General features: G+C 38.8%; 1 protein-coding gene across 1 annotated transcript in view; it reads right to left on the minus strand.

Annotated features, from left to right (window-relative positions):
• The window catches only part of efl1 (elongation factor like GTPase 1), a 146,833-nt gene extending 123,180 nt beyond the window's left edge, over positions 1-23,653 (minus strand). Inside the window, exons 1-8 of the mRNA XM_083913245.1 lie at positions 23,560-23,653; positions 19,766-19,833; positions 19,576-19,660; positions 18,041-18,174; positions 16,151-16,288; positions 15,803-16,017; positions 9,615-9,738; positions 731-810 (exon numbers count right to left, since the gene is read on the minus strand). Coding sequence (XP_083769371.1) covers positions 731-810; positions 9,615-9,738; positions 15,803-16,017; positions 16,151-16,288; positions 18,041-18,174; positions 19,576-19,660; positions 19,766-19,833; positions 23,560-23,650 — 935 coding nt within the window. The 5' untranslated portion in view covers positions 23,651-23,653. The remainder of the gene's footprint in view (positions 1-730; positions 811-9,614; positions 9,739-15,802; positions 16,018-16,150; positions 16,289-18,040; positions 18,175-19,575; positions 19,661-19,765; positions 19,834-23,559) is intronic.
• Between the last annotated feature and the right edge of the window lie 881 nt (positions 23,654-24,534).

Raw genomic sequence — 24,534 nt, forward strand, 5'->3', positions numbered from 1 at the left:
TTTCTCCTTGGGGATCAATAACTAATATAGTATGTCTTTAGTTAAAGGTGCAGGAGGCTCACGCTAATTCCCAATATACGTTTGCTTTTACAAGTCCTTGTTTCCCCCCATTTATACAACAGAGGTGACAAGTTTGAAGTTAGCACCACCCATAGTCACAATAGCCACATTTATAGGAAATATGCCAGGTTGATATGGATTTGAAAATGTTGCTGTTTGAAATGCTGGTCTTTCAGCAAAGACATTCAAACACACCTGGTTGGAATGTCACATATCTGCGCCAACTGATTCGTATCTTTTCATGTTGTTTTTTTCCTCTCTTTTCACCTTCTGTCTTGTCTTTTTACTGACATTATGACCTAAAATCTGGCATCTCCTGTCCTGGAAATAGATATAACTGCTTGATCTTTTATTATTTTTTAAATATATGCTAATATACATGCATTGTCCATAATCACCATCATGCATTTATTGGACATTATAGTTCTGCAACTCTATATTTCCTTAGAAGAGCTGTCTTTTTGAGCTAAAATAGTGTATTCTCAGTAGTTACCTCATTATCCACCAGTATTGTAAATATAAATTTAAAAAATACATGTCACATAATAAATCAGAATTGACATTACATTGGTTTAGACCACCTCATTGTACTACATCTTATGTTTAGACATCCCACTAGAACAGAGAATACATTGAAGTAAGAAGTTTCAGGCTAGTATCCTTCACCCACCTCCTAGTGACGACAGCATCATATAAACTCCAAATGTTATCCAGCACAAGCTGCACAAACAGTTGCTTCTTTCCTTTGCCCTGCAGCAGAGAGAACACATCAGAGTGAATGGAAGAGATATGGAACAAGAGTTTCAGTGAACACTTGTTGATTACCCAGCTTAGATTTCAAGGCCACTGCAATGCAACACTTTGTGCCTATACTACTCTTTATTTTCTCTATAGGTGTTTGTTGATGGTATTGGCCATACTAACAAACTGTATGACTGCAGTGCACCAGCTATATAAACTTACTTAGTTGGTATAGAGCAATGCTTGTGTTAATAAAGAGAAACTGCATAGTCAGGTTGGGCGATGTTGTACCAATATATAACCAATATGTCAGTGACAGCTGCAGTCTTTCAAGGAGGGGAAGCTAATTTTCCCGGCATACATCATAAATGCGTTTGTTTATCTATATGTAAATTCTACCCTTCGTTCCTTTTAAAGAAAATTATCTGTGATCTTGTCGTACCAACTAGGCGTCTTTTCCAGGGACTTGACCAGTGTCCTCTCAATGTCCAGTAGAGCTAGGCTGCTTAAACAGCCTTAGCCCAGCTGGAGCTGCTGCGCCAGGCTACTGTGACGTGTGACCGTCTGTAAGTGTGAGTGATCGTGAGGGGGGAGAAGCTCCGCAGCTGCTGCTGCTCGGTGGGGAAAGAAACCGCAGAGTGGCAGAACAAAGTCTCCAAACACAACCCTAGTCGTTTTTAACTAAGACAAAGTCTCTGGGGATCGGTAAAGTCTCCGGATCAGTTCAGAAAAACAGAATGAAAAACTTGGAAAATGTTCCGGTGGCTCCGATGACCCTCTCAGCCATCAGAGAGAGGTTGGGCATTCAAAGTCTGTGATTTCAAAAATATTTAAATTTTACAAGGACACAGATTCATTTAAGTCCCTTAAAAAAGGCGGGTTGTCCACGTAAAACAAGTGCATGAGAGGAAAGGATTATGAGAAGACTCTCAGTCAATGTCTAAGAAACCCACTACAGTTAGTGAACTGTGAAAGAGACTGAAGAAGAATGGACCAAGTTTGTGCCCCCCCTAATGTAATGGTAGGGGACACACTGTCGCTAATTCTGCTCACTGCTTTTTTTCCCACAAAATAAAGGTTTTTGTCGAAGTGCCTTGGTTATTTAAAAAGGAAAAAAACATGCTAGTACAGCTATGGTATAGCCACAGCTGATATTCTATCAAATTCTGAACAATAAAAAAATAACAATATTTCAGAATAAAGTATTAATACTCTGTTCTCTAATTTTGATCTCCACTGTATATATATACATATACACACACACACACAGTATATAGCTGGGCAATATGTCGATTTTGATTATAAAACCAAAACAGCAATTTTCAAATGATAATCTCTCAGGTAGATCATAGAAGTTTGAGTTTGACAACTTAACTGAATATCACAATAGCTTGATATAGAATTTCATCACAAGACGATTCCACTGAAAGACAATACATTATCATATTGAATTATTGCACAGCCTTACCACAGACAGACAGACAGACAGACAGACAGACAGACAGACAGACAGACAGACAGATGGACAGACATACCTGGCAAAATACTTAAAATCGAAAGTGAAACCAATACCAGCGTTGCCACTGGCAAAAATTCAACAGCACCAATAGAATTGGATTAGAAAATAAGGAGGTTTCATACTAAAATATGGCTGATTAATTAACTTATCAAAGAGAGAGAATTAAAAATAAAAAACTAACCTCTTATGCTTATGCTTCAATAAATATGGGGTAAATATAGAGCCCAGTCAGTATTTGATAAAGGTAAATATTAGATCATCAACAATACAAGCAGCCAAAATGATGTAAGTGCCTGTATTCTCCTGAATACACAATGGTTGTGCCAGTATAAGTGCTAATGAGGGAGATAGAAGACTTTTTTATCTCTCTGCACCACCCACGCCGCACACAAATACACACAGATCTTTCAACATGCAGAGCCTATTCCCATTCTGTGTTTGCACGGCTCTCTAAAAACACTTAATTTCATTCATGACCCCAAATGCCAGTGAATGGACGAGTGAGCTTAAATAAGCGGTCAACCTCTCCATCACTTTGTTCTGCAGGAATCGTGGCCTCCTCTGCTCACACTTGACAGCTACAGTGCTGGCCAGACAGAAACACACTAAAACATTCATCGCTCAATATCTGGGAGTTGAGCAACAGCTGAATGTTTGAGTGACTTCACAAACAGATGCACTTGAAACTCTCAAAGCACTCACAAAGAGTGAAATGTGCTATATGCACATATCGAAATGAACAACATATCTTGTTTTGAGAAATGCCGTTTTGTTTTTTAAAATGGGTTTTCTTAAATGCCGTCATGTTTTCTGAAATGTTCTGTTTTCTGAAATATCGGTTTTGTTTTCAAAAATGCTGCTTCATTTTCTGAAGTTGTGTTTTCTGAAATGTTTTGTTCTCTAAAATGTGTTGTCTGAATGTGGTTTTGTTGTGCTCTTATTTAATTTGTTCAGGCATATAGTGTATGTCTGGCTCCTCTGCCAGTCAGACGGATTTCCAGTAACCAGACAAAGTACAGACCGATGAGGTGGGTCACCGTCCAGTCTGCAGCTCCATTCAGCGCAGTTTTTCAGGCTCACAAAACTCAGATCAAGCTAGACACCGCTGATCAAAATGACTCGATATTCTGTTTCTTTATTGATTATTATTCACATAAAAAGTTTTCAGGAGAACATTTTTACCAAGAATTTGACAACGTTTCTTACCCAGTCGCCATTGTTGTGGACTGAGCACTGCTATTTTGTTGCTGTGATGTAATTTGTTCCATGGCTCTGATTGATTGTAGGTCTACTCTACCCAGTTGCGTCCAGAAGCATTTTTCTCTCTATGGTTGATAATGCCTCTTGGAAGTAAACTGAGAGAGCCCAGACTAATTAGCATTTCCAATAAGTCTGGTGTTCCAGGCAACATTAGCTTATCTTTTGTGAATCCAACCTTGAGACGGGGGAAAGATATCAGTGGCAAGTGATGCACAAATTTCATGGTGCTGCGGCCGCAATTCATTCTTTGTTAATTCGCCCAATTTTTTCCAGGGAGCACAGGTCATTGATTGATCCGTCAGTGACTTGCTTAAAATTAAATGGAACAATCACATGTGACAGCAGGCATGACTGCATGTATGCATTTAATACATGTCATAGGTTATCCATTAATGGACTGTAAGAAAGGAGAAATTGCTTTGATTTTTGCTGCACTTTCATAATGGACAGACCATTTGAAACAAATGTTCCAGCCAGCTCAATGTTAGCATTAGAGTCAACATGCGAATCTAGTTAACATCTACTGAGCCCAATAGGTCTTGTGGTCTTGTGGTTTTTTGTCACGGTGGGAGCAGAGCATGTAGTCTCCAGCAGGTAAAACAAAAAAGGTTGATGTTCAATTAGCCTGGGAGCAAAGTAATTCATGAAATAAAGGAAGGACTTCCTCAGAATCCCCACTGAGTAAGAGAAGGCTTCTCTATTGCAGGATCATTCTAATCTTTATGTGTACATCCAGTAATTCTGTTCTCAATGAAGACTGAACTTCAATTGAATTGGTCAATTACTGATGTTAATATCACAATATTAAAGGGGAATTTCTTTATTTTTTAACTTGGACCCTATTTTACTGTATATTCCAATGTAAGTGACTAATGGCAACAGCTTTTTTAAAAAAATTGGTCCAGGCTATTATGTAATCAGATGGGGCAACTACACAATGGGTACGTCTAGTGAGTTTTCCCCACTGACAGGCTCAGATTGTTATTCTAAGTGTCCAACTACGTTATGGAAAGATGTTGACGTCTTATTCTGAAGTCTTGTTCTTGTTGTAAAGGACTTGTTGCTAGAAGACAGCGGTGTGGAACCATGTGGAGCTGCAGTAAGGACAGAGGCTCACTGGCAGGGACAGTCTGTTATGAAGCATAGCTTTTTGTTATATCAAAGATTTCTGATAAAAACAATGGTTCATGATTTTGCATTTCCAAATCGTGCCAACAATGTGGAGGTACATTTACACTAATGTTACCTTGGAATGTGTAGAGGCAGAAACTGTATGTAGTTGTACCACAAATGGATCCTAATAACTTCGGAACATCTGGCCTGCAGTTTGACCAGGACATCACTGCCAGACAAAGAGCAGAAGACATCCTACCAATCCTACCCATCCAGTAGCTACACACCAAAGCATTGCAGGAGAGCGGAAACTTCTCCATCTTTCCATAATGTTGTCAGACACTAACAATAATAATATGAGCTGGTCAGTGGCACAAACAAACACTTTTAGTGGACGTATAGTATATTGACGGTTGTTGTTGTTGCCTCGTTTGATTACATTGCAGCCCGGTTCACAGCAGCCAGGCTGCAGCTCTTCACTTGATACTGGACACATTTATAAAAAATGAATAAATAAATTTAAAAAAAAAACTGTTGCCATGAGTCACTTACATAGGTATGCATGGGGAAATAGGGTCCAGGTTGAAAAATACTGAAAATCCCCTTAAATAGGAATATTTTTAATATAATATGATAATATGGTAAATGTACACAAATACACCTTTAAAATAATCATACTGGTATTAAAGAAAAGAACTGTGGGCCACTGTAATACAATGCATAAGACAAAAGTCTTCAAATGTGCCAAATGAAAAAACTCAATTATTAAATGACTTTTAGTTACAACTCAGCCATTAAATCTATTTATTTAATTATCTGTCTATAGATCATTTCAGTGTATGACTTTTGATGTTGTTTTTTGTATAAAATGAAAATACTTCCTCAGCCATGCAAGTAGCTTAGGCACAGTGGAGTTATGAAATATTAAATAATTTCTGGATTTTGTGGATGAGAACAATTGTGATTTGAGATACTGATTTTGACAAAGCCCAGTTACCAGTCTTTAAAATCAATTTGAATGTAATTCTCAACCAAAACAAAATAGGAATAAATAGACAGCACACAGTTTTGGATGAATCCCCATCAAAATAAGAGTGAGAAACACTGGTGCCTTAATACCATCTGTCCAGTCCTCATTGGACTGATTTCTCATCAGAAACAATGTTCTAATGACAGCAGAGAAGTGCAGTACTGACTGACCACAGACTGACAGGCGACTGGAACGATCTCCTTCTGCTGGTCAGATAACATCAACCTCAGGCCAAATTGACTTCAGGAGTAACTCCTGGTGAAACGGCAGATAGATGATAACAAGCTGTGTTTCTAAATCAAGTTCAACCAGGCCAAGGGTCGCTGCAGGTTCAACAGGAGTCCTCCCCTCTCTCCCCCCCCTTTACTTTCAATCTTAAGCTGTACTAAAACATAAGGGCATGAAAAGCCAAAAAACATGCTCCACTGCTCTTTGTCACTGTGAACTGGAAGACACAGATGTGTGTTCAATTTAGGGCAGGGTAATATAACCAGAATCTCAAGTCACGATATAGGTCGTTTCAAATCCCGATAACAATATACAGTATATCCCAATATAGCACAATTTTTGGATTTAAGAGGCTAACATACCATACCAGAAGATAAGCCCCTTTCTCAATCTGCGTACTTGTCTGTATTTGTGTTCTCATGGTTCCAATTCAATAGTCTGCATCCCGCCAAGTCCAAATGCCTGGATGTGACTTGCTCCGCCCATTTTATCGAGGATGCATTGGAGGTGACTTGTGTGGACTTAAGACAGCCAGGTATCCCAGAATTCACCCTAACATCAGCGAAGATGGCGCAGAGGACAACACACAACTTTGATTTATAATTTTCGAAATAAGAGTATTAAATATTTTCGAGTATTTGTGTTTATAACATAAATGTGTTCTTTTTGTATCTGTCTTTGACAATACCTGACGGTATTATTAAGGACTCTAGATTCGTGTTCACGGCGCTGTGTCACACTGTCAGACTGAAGGCACAGCAGTAATTAGCAGATCATTCATTGATTTCACTAAAACACTGCAGCCTGTGTCGAAGTCACACACGGAATGTCTGGTGTGTGTGTAGACTGGTGGTGTGTGTGTGTTAGGGTGAGGGTAAGACAGTGGTTTTCAATGTTAGCTAACAGCCGGCCACTGCCGGTGTTGTAGCGACTCTCCCCAATTTCTCTGTTTAATCGTTCATACGCGAAAAAAATGGCTTATTTGATCAGTGTATTTGCCGAAAAAGACCGTGGGATGATTTTTCACCGGAATTACGCTTAACAAACAAGAACAATGGACCTAATGCAACAACATCAGCTTGACATCAAAACTTCTTAGCTAACCCCCTGAGTATAGTAAAGTGAGCAACATTTGCAACTTATTGCCTATGAATTCAACTTGGCGGCTATATCGTCTCCGTTTTAGGTGCTATCAGACAGTGAGCTGTGAACGTACTGATGACAACAGCTTTGGCACAATGTGGCACACTGGTGTGCCTTGAAATTAGACTTATTTATGATGATTTATATAGAATCACATGTGATTGTGAGCCTTGGAAATGCTTGTTTTCATAAATGGTGATGTTATTTTTAAGCTGATTTTGTTCTGCTTAATTATGCTGCTATAGGCCTAGTTTGCTGGGGGATAATACTTTTCAAGATACTCTGAGCTTCTCTCCTCTCTGTCTGTATCATTCATGTCTCATCAATGCATGTTACTAATTCAGCTTCTTCCCCGGAGCTGTTTGTGCTTTGTCGTCTCGCAGGTCTCTGCTGATCGTGGTGGTGCCTGCTGCCGTGGTCCTGCATGACGCTTCCTGCTACTATTATAATTTATAACCATAGCTGTGTTTGTTTCTACTATTCTGCTGTATTAACTGCCATAACATATAAGTCATATTCACATTACTATAGATATTATTATAGTTACTGGAAGTGTGTCTGTCTCTGTCTTTGTGTCTGTCTTTGTCTCTCTCTGTCCATCTGTCGTCTTTTCTCTCTTTCGCTCTCCTTTTCTTCCTCCCCAACCGGTCAAGTCAGATGGCCGTCCTCCACAGAGCTGGGTCTGTCTGACGTTCCTGTCTTTAATAGGGAAGGTTTTTGTTGCCACTGTACTCTACAGGGGAATTGTTGGGTCTATGTTTATCATAAATAAGTCATAGAGTGTGGTCTTCACCTAGTTTGTAAAGTGTCCTGAGATAACTTTTGTTATGATTTGGCACTATAAATAAAATTGAATTGAATTGAATTACTTCTACTGGAGTAGATAATGATACTTGAGTTAAATATACTTACTAAGTCACAGACACATTGTGACATCCTCGGCTTTACACTGCAAGATTAACCTTTTTTTGTATATACAGGTGGTCATTTTCTCAGTTGAATAACCATTGATTAAACTCTTTTTTTCAAAAAGGAACACATTTGAACAGGTTTCACCCAGATTTTATGTTTCCCAACAACCAAACCTTCCGTGTATTTAAATTTGATTTAATCCCTGTATTTTACTTCAAAAAATATAAATTTAGGAATGAGATGGGATACATGCTGTAATAAAGAGTAAAGAGAAAAGGGACAAACTCAACTAATCTGCTGACTATATGTGATATGGCCTAAAAATAAAATCAGATTTTTTCACACCACATCCGTTTTTTTTTATTTCTTCTGAAAAACAAACATGAAGGCAACGAAATTATTCAAATAAATGTTTTGTTTATATTTTAACAATAACAATGATTAGCAAAAGCAAATAGTCCCTATTGGGATGAATAAAACACAAACCCAACTTTGACCACTGTGTGGGTTGCCATGGTATTGATGTAGGCGTCAGTGACCACGTAGCTACGCTTGTAACGCATCTTTCCAGTACTAATGCATAGCATTGCTATCACCTGATGAGTGACAACTTTGTTCAGCTCTTTAAACAGTGTAGCATGAGATCAAGCTAGCTAACTAGCCAGCTGCTAGTTGACTCCCCCAGTTCCGTTCCATAATTGCCCAAGTTAAAGTGAAAATCTTTTATCAGTTTTAAACATCATCCTAAACCATAAATTTAAATTCATTCATAAAATTGTTGAATCGCCCAGCTCTAAGCCTAAGTAATTAGAAAATAATATTATCAGTTGCGTTATAAATCTGGCTGTCAGCTACGTTTTTGTGTTATTTGTTTTTGTTGTTATTTCTTTTATTAACAAAATAAATGCATACATTCCTGAATTATTATATTTTAGGGCAGCCCCAGAATAGTCGACAAAAAAACAATAGCCGACAAAAATTTCATAAGTCCATTGGTCAAGGGGGAAAAAACAACATTTGGAGCTGTGTCTTGTCAAAATGAAGTAAAAATCTATGTGACTGGCGGCTGGCCTAAAAGGCTGGAGGGCTTTTAATTTGAAGGGCCAGCTATAGGAAGTTGTAACAGGTCCAGGTCTCTTCGACATCGCAGTTAGACAGTTAATAGTCGGGAAAGACAATATGGGATCAAACTTGGCCGTAATGTTAGCCTAGCTATCTGCCCATGTTCCCACAGTCTCCTTGCTGATTTTTTTCTGAAACATTCAGAATTAGATTCTGAAATAATTTGCCGGTGTCATTAACAGGCAGCAGACTTTTCACTGTAAATGACGAACAAGAAAATCCTTGGCCGAGGGCAGTCCTATTATATTGTATCAAGAAAAACAACTAATGATCCCTGAACAAAGATTAAGTGTTGAATTAATGTGCAGTGGATCAACAATATATGTCCAGATTTACCACCCGAGCAGCATCAGCTGGAGTATTTGGTAAAACTGTGATTTCCTTCCTTTATATTTCTTTGAAGGTTAAAGAATAATGCATGGGTATGTGGTAGAAGAGAATAACACAGGAGAAATACTGATAATTACTCATAACTAATTACATTACCTGAGCTCCTTTCATGATTTTCTTTGCTTTTGCGTTGAGGTAGTAATCTCCCCACAGGGTTTTGAGCAGCACCTCTGCTTTAATCCCCATTCTCTGGCTGTAGATGTTGGCAAACTGCTGGATGCTACAAAACACACAATCAAACTCTTAGTCGGCCACTTATATTTTGATTCAGTTTCACTAACAACAGAAAGTGTTAATGGGGGGGGGGGGGCAGCTTTTTGAATAAATTGGAGTTTTTATGACAGCTCTGAGAGATTTTAAAAGATCAGAGTGAGAATGATTGTGTAGTTGTCTGGATCTCCTCTTCCTCCTCTTTTGCTAAAGATGGTAAATGAGTGTCTCAGGTTCAGAGGCGGAAAACACTCAGTTGTCTCCGCTGGGACTTCATTGGTTTATTTATAGCAGAGTGATCACAAGGGCACATATACCCTCTTTTTGTCCTCAAACACCAAACCACCAGTACAGCATGGAGACCTTTGACTTTGAAAGTAAAAAGTATGAAGTCTTTTAATGCAGTAAACCGTTTGCTCTGTTGTCATGTTGAGGGTCAAAGAGAGTCACATGTATTGAATCTGAGTTGACAGCACCATCTTGTGGACTTGTGGTGTGTCTAAAGATAGTGAATGAGTAAACAACAAAACTGATTTTGTGTGATTCCAGGGCCGAATAAACAAAATATGTGGCCCCAGGGCAAAAATACAGGCCGCAGCTCAAACGCATGAGCCACAATACTTTACAGTTTACACAGTTTTCTACTATTGCTAAAACACCATTTATGAGACCAGGCCCTCTTCTACAAATTATATTTTTACATCACAACTTTACACACAAACCCCCCAAAATAAAGCTCTTTCCACACGCCAACTACACACTGATGTGCTGAGTATAAAACACTATTATCTAGAGTCTGGCATTTTCATTTATACAGATATCGGTCCACATAGATACAGTGAACTGAAATACAGTAGCAATATTGTAATAGGCAATATAAAATGTAACACACTTGTACATATAGTTTACATAGCAAACCTGAATCCTATTTATAGCTCTCATTCAAAGGGATTGCATTGGTGGTTTGACAGGTGCATTCTGGGTGCAGGTGACTGATGATTGAGTGTGGTATTTCAAAGTGCTTAGCAAACAACACACAAAGGCTTTTAGTTTTAATTTACGTGTCTAATGTAGATAACTGTGTGTAGTTTTTTGCAAAAAGATTTTGAATTTCAAACTCATGCATGAAACAATTTAACACAAATTTGGTCTTAAATTGTGTATGAACATTACAGTATAAGAACTTCTGTGGAATTCATCAATACATGTGTATCTCTGCTTGTTCTCAGCTAAAATCAGAATGGAATAGCGCTCCGGCCCATATGCACAAAGTCAACTTCCATTTTATACTGTGAGATAATGATGAGGATGTGTACGCATGCGCACATACACACATGATAGAATATCCGCTATGGCTATACCACTGCTATACTAGCAAGTTTTTTTTAAATAACCAAGGCACTTCAACAAAAAACTTTATTTTGTGAAAAAAACAGTGATCAATATTAGAGAACAGTAACCACTGTGTCAGAAGAGAAGATTTCAACAATGTTTTCGTCTCTAGGATTCAAAAAGGAACAGGAAGTGTAGAGGCCACAGCTTTGAATGACTTCAGCACATCTGCACCCACAGGACATCACTAGTTTCTCCCACTGGTCTGGTTTAGTATGCATCCATTCTGACTCAGTCTCTTCCACAGTTCAATAACTGTAGTGGGTTTCTTAGACATTACTTTGTTGCCAAGGATTTTCCAGAGATTCTCTATGGGGTTTAGATCTGGACTCTGGTCATTTCACTGTTTCACTATTCTTAGCTTCAAGGAACTGCTTCACCTGTTTTACAGTGTTACAGGGGACATTGTCTTCATGAAAATTTCAGCTGTTTGGAGACATTTGCAGTGAAGTTGTGGCATGTTGCTGAAGGAGGTTCACCAAAACATTTGCATTTACCCTGCCATGTAGCTGTACAGGAGGCCCATCTCCTGCTGCGGAAAACATCCCCAAACCATGACACTTCCTCCTCCAAATGTAACTGACTTCTTTACACACTTTGGGTTCAGTCTTTCCCCAGTCCTACGCCCAACATAATGTTTCCATCAGACCCAAATAAACTGAACGTCCTCTCATCACTGAAGTCACTCTGAACCAGTTCTCCTCTGTCCACACAACATGCTCCTCAGGAAAGGCAAGTCTAGTCTTTTTATTATTTCTGCTGATGAGATGTTTGGTCACTGCAGAGTGGGCTTTCAGTCCAAAAAGTCTTGAACGACGAGACACTGTGTGCAGAGACAGATCCTTGCCCTGTTCAGCACTGAACTGGTGAGCAACTCCAGCTGCAGTGTTGAATCACTGTGTTGTTGAGAGTCTTCTCATAATCCTGTCCTCTCGTGCACTTGTTTTACATGGACGGCCGGCCTTTTTGATGGACTTAAATGAATCTATGTCCTTGTAAATTTTGAGTCTTCTTGAAATCACAGACCGTGAACGCCCAACCTCTCTCTGATGGCTGAGAGGGTCATCCCTTTGGCCTTCATCTGGACAACCTGCTGTCTCAGGGTTTCAGTCTCCTTAGAGCAGCTCACCATCTTTCAAAGTAACCAGGAGAGCTGCAGATAATTAGGGTGTGTCCAACAATTAAGTACATTTTCACCAGGTGCAGATTGACACCAATAACTGGGAGGGATTTGAAAGTGTTCTCTATTTTCGATCACATTTTTGTTGAAGTGCCTTGGTTATTTTAAAAACATGCTAGTACAGCAGTGGTAAAGCCACAGCGGATATTCTACCAAATTATGAACAATAAAAATAACAGTATTTTAGAATAAATCAAGTATTTATAATGTGTTCTCTAATTTTGATCTCCAGTGTAGTTATTACTACTATCACTTTGATGTTACTCTCAGTATGCATATTTTGTGTTCTCTATAACATTGTAAAAAATTACAACACATAATATGCAGGTGGAGGCTTTGAATAAGCCTCCACCTGCATATAATGAGTTGTAATTTTCTGTATTTTAAATTGTGCAACGATCTAAATCTAAAATAAGAATATCAACTCCCTCTCAATGATCAGTAAATTCAATTTAGTAATCCTAGTCCACAGTGCAAGCTACTTCATTTAGCACTTTGTTGATTAATGTTGCAAAGAAAAAGGACAGAGTGTGCCCACATCCAGGCAAGAAAACAAAAACTGCACTGCACAAAAGAGGTCTGAACACTGTTAGGCTCCCAATAAATACATCATTTATTAATTTCTTTTACATGTAGGTAGTGTTTTGATCTTCCTAAGGCAAGTGTGAAAGAGAAATACAGGCATTTCTTAGAGGCAGAAAACAGAAACACCACAAGATGGCAACCACAGTACAATGCTACAGTTTTTTACAATTGCTGACAATTCTTTTGTTTTTTTTAAATACTTTTAACGGTTTTAAAAGTTGAACATACTCATACTCTCTACATGCTTGAACTTCTTTTACAAACTAGCTCAACTAAGACCAAAACAATGAGTTTTTAGTGTCACATTTACAAATTCTTCCACACTATGTGTCAGAACAGAAGACATCATGCTCGAAACCTAACTTAGAGGCTAAAGTCAAAGTGAACAGCTGTTCATATTAGATACCAGGTGTGATGTGGATGAGAACATGTGGCCAAATGCAGAATACCGGGCAGATTAGATGGGGACTTTTTTTAATTCTTCTGTGGCTTTTTCTGTTTGAATATGATTTATTTTCACACATACAGTAAATGGCAGCTATATTGCATATTACCACCCTCTTAAAAATATTGGCCCAAGTCATATTTTCATGTTTTTTAAAAAAGAGAAAAAACTTAACCAAATATATAGTACATGATTTTTATTCATGATTTCACACAAAAAGGTTATGACAGTAGATTGACGTACAAATACTGCTGTCAGTCAGTTATGCAACATAAAACAATTAACAAACATGCCTTTGTGACTTCGGCAATTTTTTTTCCCCATTACTGCTTAAAGAGTTTAGGAAAATTATTCATAGTATTAAATGTTATAGTGATCGGAAAAAAAAACTGTAAGACAGGACACACTGGGTTTTATTCACCAATATCTTCCTAAGCTTTCTCTTAAATTTGTTCTTAAGAAAAGTCTACATCAGATTCATGAAGGTGTTCTTAAAGCGGAGAAACTCTGTTCTTATAATGAGTCCAGGCCTTTGATGCATGCTGTCCTCTTTTCTCTGACTCTCTTCAGCTGGACTATCCAATAAAGGCCAACAAAAAAAAACTATTTAAAACAAAGCATATTGCTTTGTAAAATAATGAAATTGATTATTGAAAATATTATAAATTATAAAAAATGTGATTGTAAAGTATAACCTATTATGTCTGTTTTATTATCAGCACTCAAATGTGTGTATGTATCTAGACGTAGGGTCTGGCAACAATCAACAGACCTTCTCAACTCAAGGGGCGATACCAACGAGTGCATTTCAAAATGCCACTGCACGCGATTGGATAGCACCACAACAAATCAGAGCAATGAACAAGGTGACGTATCTAGCCGACTTCGACGGCGCAGTACTGTCGTCATCGGTCTTTCATAGTTAATGAGCTCAAGAGACGGCGGCAGAGCAAATTGAAATTTTCTAGTGGTGCGTCTGGATTTCCATGGTAGTGTAAGCGAGTTTTAAGAAGAAATTCCTTCTTTAGAATAGTTGGTGAATGAGACCCAATGTTATCATGACAGAACCTGAAAACACACAGTAGTCATTAAGGAAAGAGGTGGTCAAAAATGTATAGTTATCAATACATTTACAGACAGATGTCTTAGAACCTACAGGCTAATCTTCAAACATACATACTAGGGTTGTCCTCGATCAAAGGAATTGTTAGCCGATTAAAACTCATACAATTTTGACAAATATATTGATTTGTTGATTTAAGCAGCAGATTTGTAAAAATGTTAATCTTGTGATCTCATCAGTTTCTTGGAAATAGGTTTAAAAAATGACAATGAACTAAATCATTGACTAAAATGGAGCAGCCCCAATACACACACACCATATCAGTGTGAGACCAATCATCTATATGGACATCCATATCACACCCGACAAGTGAAGAGACACTCTAATAGAAATTAAACGTAGGACACTCAAGGTATTCTGGAAAGAGGTTCTAGGGCAGACTTCTAAATTGTCAGATATAGTTAATCCCATTGAAGCTAAAATGTGTTTATTACACATATACCCTGAAGATTTCCCAGTGAATGAAAAAAAACGCAAACTAATAAGTTTGTTGCAAGCCAAATGTGTAATTGCCTTGACCTGGAAGGATACTCAGCGACCTGACTCTAGAAAGTTGGTTAAGGGGATGTCTTGCAGTCTGGCACTATTAAAAACTGACCTACATAGCAAGAGGGAAAGTTGAGGATTTTTATGAGATATGGATGCCTTTCTTAAATTTTCTGAACCACATGACTATACTAATGGCTAGAAACAGAGAAGAGCTGGCACTGTTAGCAATACCACTCCACCACAGCTAGAGTACTATTGATATGAATCGGGGTAAAGAATAGGAAGACAGAAGAAAGTGTTATAAATCTGCTTTAAACCATCTCATCATATTATTATAATTATTATTATTGTCATATTATCATCATCATCATCATTATTAGCATTTTCACTGTTATGCTATTGCTTATTAATATTGTTATTATTATCATCCCTTTTTTGTTTCAATTTAATGTACTTAATGTTGTGTGATTTTATTATTTATTTAATTTTATTATCATCTATTGTTTTTACCTTATTTACCCACTTATTTTTCTCCAAAAGTTATGTTGGTTAAGAGAGGAAAGGATGGTATTTGCCGACTGTTATTGCTTGTTCATTGTGTATTGTTAATTAATAACAAAAAACTCAATCAACATTTTGGGGAAAAAATAAATTAAACATAGGAAAACATGGTGATTTGAGCTGATTACTGCCTCTAAGAAATGCCTGTTTTTCTCTTTCACACTTGCCTGGGGAAGATCTTGCAGCAAAATGTTGCCTTCATGAAAGAAAATAAATAAATGAAGTCTAAGTGCAGCAAATGATTCATATCATCACAGAAACTGCAGTGCACACCACTGATGTCATGGATGCAGCCTCACCTGAAACCCCATCCATCTATGGCACTGGCAAACACCACGTTTCCTTGGTCAGGAGAAAAGTAGAGTTGGGAGTCGTCAGCTTCCTCCAGCCCGGCACTCCAGTCATAAATCTGATCCCCACTCGACATCTCGCTCTCTTTCTCTTTCTCCTCCTCCTTCTCTGCTCGCTCCTCCAGCACTTTGGATGTGAACAAACTCCCTGTCACTGCATTCACCTGAAAGGAACAACACACACACAAACACTCAATCACACAATCGCAAAGGGGGCAAAAAGGACATTGTGGCTGAGAGTGTTACAGAGGACTATTCTGATGGTGGCATGTGTCTAATTAGAGCTGGGTCCCTTACCTGTCCCAGGATCTTCTGCAGGTGGGAGTAAGCTTCCTGAGAGGTGAGTTTCAGCTCCATGATAAGTCGGTCTATCTTATTGATGACCAGAACAGGCCTGATGTTCTCCATCCATGCCTGTCGCAGCACAACCTGCGTCTACACGCACAATACACAGGCACAAGATCATATAACAGATCAAATAACAACCACATCTCACATGTGTACATGCATAGGTTTGACCAATGTATTACATGGCACACCACCCATAATTTTTTGTAAAATCCTATACAGGGTCGGCAGCCATACGGGACAGGACACCCAACAGTGGACCAGAAACAACTCCCGGTGTGGTCGGACCCCTGGAGGAAACACTGGAAAACCGAGGGGCCAAGACAGTAAAATAAGATAAAAGGAATGGAAGCTAAAAACTGAGGGAATAAAACAGTTAAAACAGTGAAATAAGATAAAAGGTACAGAAGATAAAAACTGAAACAAATACAACCCCCTTGTATTGATGATGCATGTTAATTTTAATGTTAAATCCCAAACAAATTGTTGAAATTTCAATGGTGTTAAAGTGTGGTTTTGTTAACAATGGTTGTGTGTCCCAATTGTGACCTGTAATAGCCCTCAGTTCATTTATTTCACTAGCGAGTAACAGTAGTCAGCTTGTGAGTACTGATTGTTGGTAACTGCAGTTAGCTCTCAGATAACTGGTTACCATTAGCACCTCTTCTGCTTCTTCTACCAAACCACCTGAACTGAAACATTTTCTGTGGGAAATCCTGCTATACATAATATTAATAGTGATTCAAGTAGTAATGGTAAAGGATACCACAATTATAAACTTTGATACAATACAAGTATAAAAGAGTGAGTGCTGTGCTGGTTCAACATGTAATTAAAGTATTTATTCTAACTGTGACAAAACAATCTTTGAATACAAACAACAAAGTTGTCTCATCTGGTGACACGAGTGTGTAGATTAAGCATTCATTTGTTCACTCTTACTCATTAAGCAGCTGGCTGGCTGGTTAGCTAGCTTGCTATTCCCACCATGCTTTAATGCTATACTGGTTAAAGAAAATGAGCCGAGCAGCGGGCTGTTTGCCAGATGGGGGGGTCCCTGAAGGTAGGAAGCTCTGGAGAGCACAGATGGAGCTTCAGTTAACGGCTGTTGCTACGGTTACAACAGCTGTGCTACCGCCACCACATACCTTTCTAAAATGTGATGTTACTGGTTGCCAATGGTCGAGTGTGTGACGTGTGTGGTTGCTTGAGGTGTTTTATGGAGCAGATCTGTTCACACCACACAAAGATATGAGTCACATCAAACACGAATGGGAATTGAGCATTAAAGCGTAAACCCGGTTTAAAATCATCCCAGGGTCTTTTTCGGAAAATCCGGTCATCAAATAAGCCATCGAGACAATTTTTCGTGTATGAACGATTAACGGAGAAACATCAATGGGCTCCTTCCTTTTAGATTGACTTTGGTAATCGACTTGAATGGACTTTTTTTATGAGAGGAGTTGGTACCGGGGACAGTTGGTAAGTCTTTAAAACACTCTTTTAATAAACTCTGAGTTCACTAACTATGTTGTTGGTGCTTCGTTTTCTGTGTAGGGACTCTTCTCATGCTACTTCAGAGGTTTGCAGTTATTTTGAGCAGTATTAGTGGTTAAAAAATAAGCTCTAATGCCTTCATCGTACTACCCCAAGCTAATCAGTGTTAGCCTACAGCCGGTCACTGCCAGTGTTGTAGCGACTCTACCGGATTTCTCCGTTAATCGGTCATACATGGAAAAAATTGTCTCGATGACCGAATTTCCAGAAAAGACACTGGGATGATTTTAGACTGGAATTACGCTTTAAGCCTGTAATGTAATAATAAATAGGGATGTTTACCTGTGGACACACTCCCTCCACAGCATCAACAACTACAATGGCACCGTCACAGAGCCTGACAGCAGTGGAAACTTCTGAGGAGAAGTCCACGTGACCAGGAGAGTCGATGAGATTTAGTAAGTAGTCCTGATCTCCTGAGGAGACAAAAGGCACACAAACACCATTTAAAGCCTTCTCCACAACACCCCCTTGTTCAGACAGCAGTAAACTGATCAACTTTCTAATGTAATGTTTATCCTTAGTCTCTGCTCAATTCTCAGCTTTTTGAAAATATTCAAACAATAATTAGTAGGGACATTTGCTAATTCATGAGAGACAATAAAGTCAATGTGATATGAGTCTGAGTCTATTGTTTAAGACCACTATTTGGTTGAAATTTTTCACATTAGAGACCATAATAAAGGACAGCTCAACTGTATTGTACTGTATGTGTGTTGATGTTAGTCCCCATAGGAGCCATTTCATTGTATTGAGAGCATTTTGTGTCTAGACTGATCTGTTGTGACCTCCAGGATAATCACAGCCTCATGAAACTTTACAAACATAAACTATAGAGACCAAGAACTGGGATTTATTAAAAGCAAACTTGACAGGAAAATGTGCGGTCCTCCACGCACACTCTGACCCAGTCTATACATGTCTATGAGACACCCAAGGTAATAAGCCCTTATAAACTTTCCCAATTTATTTTAATTAATTAATTAATTAATATATATATGTTTGTTACACATTAGTGACTAGAAAACCATAACACAGTGCTGAGCTGCATCTCAAATTAATCTTTCAGGTTCCAGCTTTCAGAAGATTTCACTTGATTCTGGCATCTACTGTAGACCTGCTGTCTGCCTCTGAACATCCCTTGTACCTTGTAAAAATGGGCAGAATGGGAAGGTGTTAAAAACAATTTACACTGGAGATAGAGTTATTAATACTTCATACTTGATTTCTTTCTGAAATGTTGTTGAAATGAAGGCCAAAGGGATGACCCTCTCAGCCATCAGAGAGAGGTTGGGCGTTCACAGTCTGGGATTTCAAGAATATTGAAACTTTACAAGGACACAGATTCATTAAAGTCCCTCAAAAAGGCCGGTCGTCCACGTAAAACAAGTGAAAGAGAGGACAGGAATATGGGAAGACTCTCAATGGGGAATCGGTTCAACAATGCAGCTGGAGTCGCTCACCAGTTCAATGCTGAACAGGCACTTTCAGCGTTTTTGGATTAGAAATATTGATATTTTGCTCTAACTGTTTTACCATAATCCCTATGCTCTCTGCACCAAAACAACTAATTACACAAGGCTCTAGTTCTCTCTCTTCTGTCAAATGGAGTACATGATCCTAAAATCAACATACAGAGTACAGAGCACATCGAAGACGATAAGGCAGACTGGTGTAGAACCAGAAAAATAAAAACAGAGAAATTACAGCACATCATCACAGAATTAGTCCTAGGATGTAATGAACACTACAGAGTGGTAAAAGTGAGAGATATTGAAGTATGGATTTGACTTCAAGGCTAATCAAAGTGGGCTTACCATTTCTGTAATGCAGAGAGATGGCACTGGACTTCATTGTGATTCCTCTAATCTGTTCATCCTCCCTGCTGTCCAGATACCTCAGCTGGCAGATAAACACACCAAAAAAATAAGCACAAATAATGTCAAAACAACTGAACAGCATGTTGTTGACATGACTGTCAAAAAGGTCTCAAATAAAGTGGGTTACCTTCCCAGCCAGCCGACTTGATATGATGCCATTACTTGCCACCAAGCAGTCAGCCAGAGTTGTTTTCCCTGCGAAAGATACAGATAATTCCAAATAATTTCACTACCTGACAATTTAGAAATTAATAAAATGCTTTTACTGAAATCTGTCACAGTAATCTGAAAGATTAAGGTAATATACAGTGGTTAATGTTAAGCAGCATGGTAGGTGAGTGGTTTGCACTTTTGCTTCACAACAATCTCCAGTTCCCTCCCACACCAGGAGGGATTTTGTCAGTGATTACACACACACACACACACACACACACACACACACACACACACACACACACACACACACACACACACACACACACACACACACACACACACACACACACACACACACACACACACACACACACACACACACACACACACACACACACACACACACACACACACACACACACACACACACACACACACACACACACACACACACACACACACACACACACACACACACACACACACACACACACACACACGTATGTTAAGCAATCTATTCTTGTTCTTAGAAATGAAGGCTATTCCATGCTAGAAATTGCCAAGAAACTGAAGCTTTCCTACAACGGTGTGTACTACTCCCTTCAGAGGACAGCACAAACAGGCTCTAACCAGAGCGCAGCTACCAGATCTAAACCCCATTGAGCTGTTGTGGGAGCAGCTTGACCGTATGGTATGCAAGAAGTGCCCATCCAGCCAATCCAACTTGTGGGAGGGGCTTCTAGAAGCATGGGGTGAAATTTCTAAGGAGGAAAAAAAATATTATTTCAAATAAAAATCATTATTTCTAACCTTGTCAATGTCTTGACTATATTTTCTATTCATTTTACAACTCATGGTGGTAAATAAGTGTGACTTTTCATGGAAAACACAAAATTTTCTGGGTGACCCCAAACTTTTGAACGGTAGCACGCACGCGCACGCACGCACGCACGCACGCACGCACGCAGGAGGCCAGGTTATCTGGCGCAGCAACCCATCACTCTCCTTCTTTGTCAAATAGCCCTTACACAGCCTGGAGGTGTTTGGGGTCATTGTCCTGTTGAAAAATTAATGATAGTCCAACTAAACGCAAACCGGATGGAATAGCATGCCGCTGCAAGATGCTGTGGTAGCCATGTGATTCAGTATCCCTTCAATTTTGAATAAATCCCCAACAGTGTCACCAGCAAAGCACCCCCAAACCATCACACCTCCTCCTCCATGCTTCACGGTGGGAACCAGGCATGTAGAGTCCACCTGTTCACCTTTTCTGCGTCGCACAAAGACCAGAGATGGAACCAGAGATCTCAAATTTGGACTCATCAGACCAAAGCACAGATTTCCACTGGTCTTATGTCCATCCCTTGTGTTGTTTAGCCCAAACAAGTCTCTTCTTGTTGCCTGTCCTTAGCAGTGGTTTCCTAGCAGCTATTCTACCATGAAGGCCTGATTCACACAGTCTCCTCTGAACAGTTGTTCTAGAGATGTGTCTGCTGCTAGAACTCTGTGTGGCATTGACCTGGTCTCTAATCTGAGCTGCTGTTAACCTGTGATTTCTGAGGCTGGTGACTCGGATAAACTTATCCTCCGCAGCAGAGGTGACTCTTGGTCTTCCTTTCCTGGGGCGGTCCCCATGTGAGCCAGTTTCTTTGTAGCGCTTGATGGTTTTTGCGACGGCACTTGGGGACACTTTCAAAGTTTTCCCAATTTTTCAGACTGACTGACCTTCATTTCTTAAAGTAATGATGGCCACTCGTTTTTCTTTACTTAGCTGCTTTTTTCTTGCCATAATACAAATTCTAACAGTCTATTCAGTGGGACTATCAGCTGTGTATCCAACAGAAGGGGAAACCATTTCAGGTGACGACCTCTTGAAGCTCATGTAGAGTATGCGTGCAAAGCAGTAATCAGAGCTAAAGGTGGCTACTTTGAAGAAACTAGAACATAGGCGATTTTTTTCAGTTGTTTTACACTTTTTTGTTAAGTAAATATTTCCACATGTGTTAATTCATAGTTTTGATGCCTTCAGTGTGAGTCTACAATGTCAATAGTATATGAAAAGAAAGGAAACTCATTGAATGAGAAGGTTTGTCCAAACTTTTGGTCTGTACTGTATATATATACACACATATATGTATGTATATATATATATATATATACACACATATACATATACACACACACACACACGTATATATACACATATATTTGTATAGATACACACATATATACACACACACACACACACACACACACACACACACACACACACACACACACACACACACACACACACACACACACACACACACACACACACACACACACACACACACACACACACACACACACACACACACACACACACACACACACACACACACACACACACACACACACACACACACACACACACACACACACACACACACGTTTTAGGAAGGTGTGAATAAACGCTTTAAAAAAATATAAATAAATAGTTTATTTTTATCAATTTACAAAATACAGAGTGAGCAAACAAAAGAAATATCTAAATCAAATAGATATTTGGTGTAACTACCCTTGACCTTAAAACCAACATCAATTCTTATAGGTACACTTGCACAAATTCAGTGATTTTGTAGAATTATAGTCAGGTGCATGAACCAATTATACCAAACAGATGTTAATGATCATTAATTTCACATGTAGGTTGAAAACAGTCATTAAATGACAAAGTAACAGCTGTGTAGGAGGTTTCAAACTGACTGAGGAACAGTAAAACTCTGCTACCAAGGTGAGGCTGTGGAAGACAGTTTCATGTCACAGGTCATATACCATGACACTGAGCCCAGCAACAAGACACAAGGTAGTTATGCTTCATCAGCAAAGTCTCTCCAAACACAGATTTCAAAGCAGACTGGGGTTTCAAGATGTGCTGCTCAAACTTTTATGAAGAACAGGCGTCATTGAGGATCTTAGACGCAGTGATCGGCCAAGGAAACTTAGTGCAGCAGATGAAAAAAACATCAAGCTTATTTCCCTTCGAAATGTGAAGATGTGCAGCAGTGCCATCAGCTCAGAATTGGCAGAAACCAGTGGGACCCAGGTCCGCCCATCTACTGTCCCGAGGAGTCTGGACAGAAATCAGTAGGATTTGAGGAAGTCTACATCCACAGAAGATCTGTGGTTAGTTCTCCAAGATGTTTGGAACAACCTACGAGCCGAGTTCCTTTCAAAACCGTGTGAGTGGAACGAAAAGAACTGTTGCTGTTTTTTAGACAAAGGAAGGTCACACCAAATATTGATTTGATTTACATTTATCTTCTGTTCAGTCACTGCATGTTGATAATTAATGAAAATAAACTTAACACTTCCATTTTTGAAAGCATTCTTAGGTAACAGTATTTTTAAATGCATATATATATGTGTGTATATATATATATATATATATTCACAGATCAAATTGAATTCATCTAATATGAGGTGTATCATAGTGTATGTTAAGCAATGTCTATTTTAACAGCTGTTACAGTTGGTTGTACTCAGTGGTTGACCTTGTAAGACAATGCAAGCTATTAACAATAACATTTTATGTAAATATGTGTTGTATGAGGTGCTGGATATCAAACGGAGAAGTAGTGAGAACACTGTACAACAAGAAAGTAAAGACCAGGTAAATATGACCTGGAGTATGGCTTGCCATCATCTGTACAGTAAAGAAGTGTGCACAATCAGGGCTTGCTGCTGCTGATAAAAATATGTCATGTCAGCGTGTTGACTCACCATGGTCAACATGTGCCAGAATGCACAGGTTTCTGATGTTGGCAGGGTTTCTCTGCAGTGCTATGATCTTATCCAGGCTGGTGTGTCCCATTGTGAACACCTGAAACCAATGAAAATACACTTTGGATCTTTAACATTCTGTTTATTTATTTAACTGTCTTATTATATTGTTTGTATGGTAAGTTTTATTAATATGAATAGTAAGTTCTAAATACGTTCCTTCTTGCTTGTTTAATTCTTGTGATTTACTACTGTAAATTAGGTTGCACAATTAAAACTTTTAAAATGTCTAAGATAGACTTTAGTCATGTGTAAACTGGCTCCTAGAAAACGATATTTAGCAGCATCCAATCAAAAGCAGTCAACTGTGTAAACAGGAAGTCATCAGAAGCTGCAACATGACTGCTGTGCTATTATATGACTGTTTCTTCAAGAAATAATGGATAAATAGAGTTTCTGGTTTAGACATTTTCATGGAGTTAAGAATGAATGGGAAATGTCATGATCATAACGCAACCGTCCACTGCTTCTCGTTAAGTCTCATGTTTTGTCATTTGAGGTATAACTGTTATTTGTGAAATGTCATTGAAAATCTCCCCATTTGACATGATTATTCAACAGTATTTTGAGCAAGTATTCGGTTGGACGTGTCATCTTATAGACCTTTCCAAAGATGTAAACATTCTAAATGTGCCGGAGTTTATTTCCTGCTGCAGTTCATATGAATGACATAAAGTGAAAGGAAGTTAAGGGCCAAGACTCTTGCCTCGCAATGGAATTCCGCTAAAAAGGGTCCACTCTTCACTATGATCGAGTCATATGTTAGCATCTATCAGTATCACTGGTAACTGACGTCACATGCTTTAACCCGATAATATTTTACTAAATAACGTCACGACACAGTCTACGCAGTAATGTACAATGCGGACTTACCGCGCGGTTAAGTTGCACGATACAGTTGGAACAGTGTTGTAT

Source organism: Echiichthys vipera, assembly GCF_963691815.1.
Source record: "Echiichthys vipera genome assembly, chromosome: 1".
Classification (NCBI taxonomy): domain Eukaryota; kingdom Metazoa; phylum Chordata; class Actinopteri; order Perciformes; family Trachinidae; genus Echiichthys; species Echiichthys vipera.